This window comes from Alligator sinensis, unplaced genomic scaffold, assembly GCF_000455745.1.
Source record: "Alligator sinensis unplaced genomic scaffold, ASM45574v1 scaffold166_1, whole genome shotgun sequence".
NCBI classification, from domain to species: domain Eukaryota; kingdom Metazoa; phylum Chordata; order Crocodylia; family Alligatoridae; genus Alligator; species Alligator sinensis.
The window spans coordinates 2,279,373-2,280,892 of record NW_005842098.1 but is presented as its reverse complement, the minus strand read 5'-3'; the positions used below and the strand labels follow the sequence as shown (position 1 = coordinate 2,280,892).

General features: G+C 38.7%; 1 protein-coding gene across 1 annotated transcript in view; it reads right to left on the bottom strand.

Moving 5' to 3' along the window:
- Nucleotides 1–1,520, bottom strand: part of NUP205 (nucleoporin 205) — a 99,267-nt gene that overhangs the window by 4,948 nt on the left and 92,799 nt on the right. Inside the window, 2 exon segments of the mRNA XM_006024209.3 lie at nt 605–728; nt 1,414–1,520. The exon segment at nt 1,414–1,520 is cut by the window's right edge and continues 31 nt beyond it. Coding sequence (XP_006024271.2) covers nt 605–728; nt 1,414–1,520 — 231 coding nt within the window.

The window sequence follows — 1,520 nt, the reverse complement described above, 5'->3', positions numbered from 1 at the left end:
ACTTTTAGGCTGCAGACCAAATACTAGAAGTTTCAGAAGAAAACCCTAAGATGCAGTTAAGAGGCTGCTTAACTTTTTGTGTGGGAGCAGTGATTTCAAATGAAACTACGATGTGGAAAGTGTTTTCAAACTGTTTACAACACTAGGGACTAGAATGATTCCAGCAGGTAATCCACATTATCAGTGTCCTCCAATGTTTTCCACACCAGTAGTTATCGCTACTGCATAGACTGTTTATGCTCAGTGGACTCATACTCTAGATTCCAAGATTTTTATTGCTGGAATTGTAAATACACACTATCAAAATGGAGGAGAAACCATTTGTTGTTGACTTTTATGGAGGAAAGGGCATGTTATCACTGACCTTATTTTAGAATTTTTCCATAAGCAGAAAACAAATGTATAAAACCTGAAATTAGAGACAGAAGTCCCTTTTATAAGTTGATTTGATTAGCAGGATCTCAGACTTTCTTTTCTAGGATAGATATTATTTAAACTTAAGGAATGCCTGGGAGAAGAAACAAATTACTACCACTTCCCATCAAACGTGTTCTGCTTTACTCAAGTGTCGCCCTTCACAGTTGTCCAAATTCCAAAAGGATACAGGAGCAGAGAGAAAGCAACTTGGCCCGATTGTTTATTAACTTCACTAAACGCCGTCTTGCCAAAACATATTTTTGAGCAGTAGAGATTTTGTCCACCCCAGCTGGCATCACTGACTGACACAACTATGGCAAGAGAGAGAGAAAGATAAATAGACACAAAGGATTCAACACTGAATAGCAAACTGGCAACAGATTATGAAAGTCAGGAAAACACTTGTAACATCCTTGTAATTCTTTATTTCTTGAGGAAGAAGCTCTTTTCCTTCATTCCCCCAAAACCCTGCTTCAGTCACTGGAAACCCCAGAAACCAAGTGCCATCCCAATCTACTCTCTGGGCAAATGCAAAAATGTTCCTTTAGGACCACATTTCGATTTCTTAGTCCATCTCATCAGCATAAATCATTCTGCATAGGTATCCCTCCCCATCCCGTAATCTGCTCATCTGTGCAAAGATGGATGGGAAAGTTGTACCCGTTTAACCTCTACAAATAATTTCTGCTGGCCAGTCAGGAGATGCAAATGAGGACCAGTCTCCTAGGGGTTGAACTAGCTTTTGAGGATGCCAATGAATTACATTTCCAATACAACTCACAGTACATCTCCATTCAGTACCTCCACAAAATTGAACCCAATACTTTTTGGATCTCAAATTAATTACTACCTTTGAGAATATTTAGTTCACCCTTCATCTGTGTTTGTATACTCTACAACCTCCATTTGAATATAAAAGAGAAATAAGGATACAGATGTCAGTTCAATACTTATCTAAGGTATTTTCAAACCTAAAGAACCGGCAGAACCTGTTACCTCTTTTATTTCATCAGGTGGGAGCTGTTCCACGTTCTGTAGTTTGTTAACACACTGACGATGGCTGTCATAATAACTGAAGAAATCATTAGCACTCTGTTTCAGCA